The following is a 1,731-nucleotide window of genomic DNA, read 5'->3' as shown; positions in this document are numbered from 1 at the left end:
AAAAAAAAAAAAAGGGGGGAATAAAAATATGTATAATATTATTTATTCTGAATTTTCACATATAATTATTATTTTGTTTAATTTTCTAAGGAACTGTATTTATATATTTTATTATAAACCCATATATATTACTCATTTATTTATTTATAAATCCATTTTTGGAATTAATTTTCTTGATTTTGACATATATTTAAATTATATTCATATACAAGCTTGGTATAATGTTGACAATGTTTACATTTATATGAAACTAAATATTCATCTCTTGGCTTCATATTATTAGTATTTGTTGATTCCTTTGTAAGTTCCCTAGTGTCATAATTATTATTTATTTGCTTATGTTTTTTTTGTAAATTCAATGGATTTACAGAAACATTACATGTTTCACTTGGAATAAGAACTGAATTGCACTTTTTACAAAATAACTTTTTAAATTTACTATCATATTTTATTAAAAACTTGTTAGATAGTCTTCTCATTGTTTTAATATATTCCCTAGATATATTGGGATTCATGTTATTCATTAAGAAGGATGCTTGTAATAAATAATTTATTCTAACCATTTGTTTTAATGGCTTTCCCATTTCCATATTATTATATTTTTTTTTATTGTTCTTTTTCTTTTTCTTTTTTTGATTTGATTCATTTATGCATGGTTCTTTGTTTTCCGACTTTTCAATTAACTCATTATTTTGTACTACACAATTTTTCACTTCATTATTGTTCATATGTTCTTCATAAAAATTATTACAAGTATCATTATTTCCTTTACCAGTATTACATACTTCTACAGAACTATTTTTTAAAACTTTGGATGTATTTTTTAATTCGTCATTTTTATCTTTCTCACTATCATATATTTCACTTAATTTTCGTTTTAATTCATCAGTATTGTTCCATGTTTCGCCGTTTATGTTACTCATATTTTGTTTTAATTATAATTAAATGTACAATATCATGTTGGGAAAAAAAAAAAAATTACCATAATTATATATATATATATATATATATATATATATTTCCCTATTTATTTATTCATTTATTTTCTTATAATATATATTATATTTCTAAAATTTTGTATTCAATCTATTTCATTATTTACATAAAATAAAAAAAAAAACGAAAAAAAAAAAAAACATCTATATTTTAATAAATTGAATCCATTGTATATAACATGCAATATTTTAACTGAACGAATTTTTATTATTTATTTATTTAATTTTTTTTGCTTTTTATTTTCTCTATATTACCATATATATTATTCTTTATTATATATACTTATTAGTATATATATATTTTATATTATATTTCCTTACAACGGATTTAATTTGATCAAGTTTCTTTTTTTTTATAAGTACATTTTAATTTATACTTTTATTTTGGTTTAATACCTTTTAAGAAATGATAAAATAAAATTGGAGACTTTTAAAATATATATTATATATATAATATATATATGAGAATTATAGAAAAAAAATTGTCGAATATATTTTTATGAATATTATATTAAAATTAACTAAATAAATACTTGCATGAATAAAAAAAAACAAAAAAAACAAAAAAGCAAAAAAACGAATTAATTAAAATGTCTCCATACAATATTGAATTTATATAATTTCTCCTGAAAATTATTCAAATTCCATTATTGGGTAGATTATTACATAATATTTTATAAATACCATAACATATATATAATTTGGATGAAATAAAGTATACTTCATAAAACTTCAA

At 18.3% G+C, this 1,731-nt stretch overlaps 1 protein-coding gene across 1 annotated transcript; it reads right to left on the bottom strand.

The window, feature by feature from the left end:
* Window positions 1-164: 164 nt before the first annotated feature.
* Window positions 165-923, bottom strand: PRSY57_1326200 (ribonuclease P protein subunit RPR2, putative; the record flags this gene model as incomplete). Its single annotated transcript, XM_012909198.2, has 1 exon — window positions 165-923. One exon carries the CDS (start codon window positions 921-923, stop codon window positions 165-167), a length of 759 nt encoding a protein of 252 aa, XP_012764652.2.
* Window positions 924-1,731: the final 808 nt, after the last annotated feature.

The sequence above is a fragment of the Plasmodium reichenowi genome, chromosome 13 (assembly GCF_001601855.1).
Source record: "Plasmodium reichenowi strain SY57 chromosome 13, whole genome shotgun sequence".
NCBI classification, from domain to species: domain Eukaryota; phylum Apicomplexa; class Aconoidasida; order Haemosporida; family Plasmodiidae; genus Plasmodium; species Plasmodium reichenowi.
The sequence above is the reverse complement of the archived record's forward strand: the minus strand, read 5'-3'. Positions and strand labels throughout refer to the sequence as shown.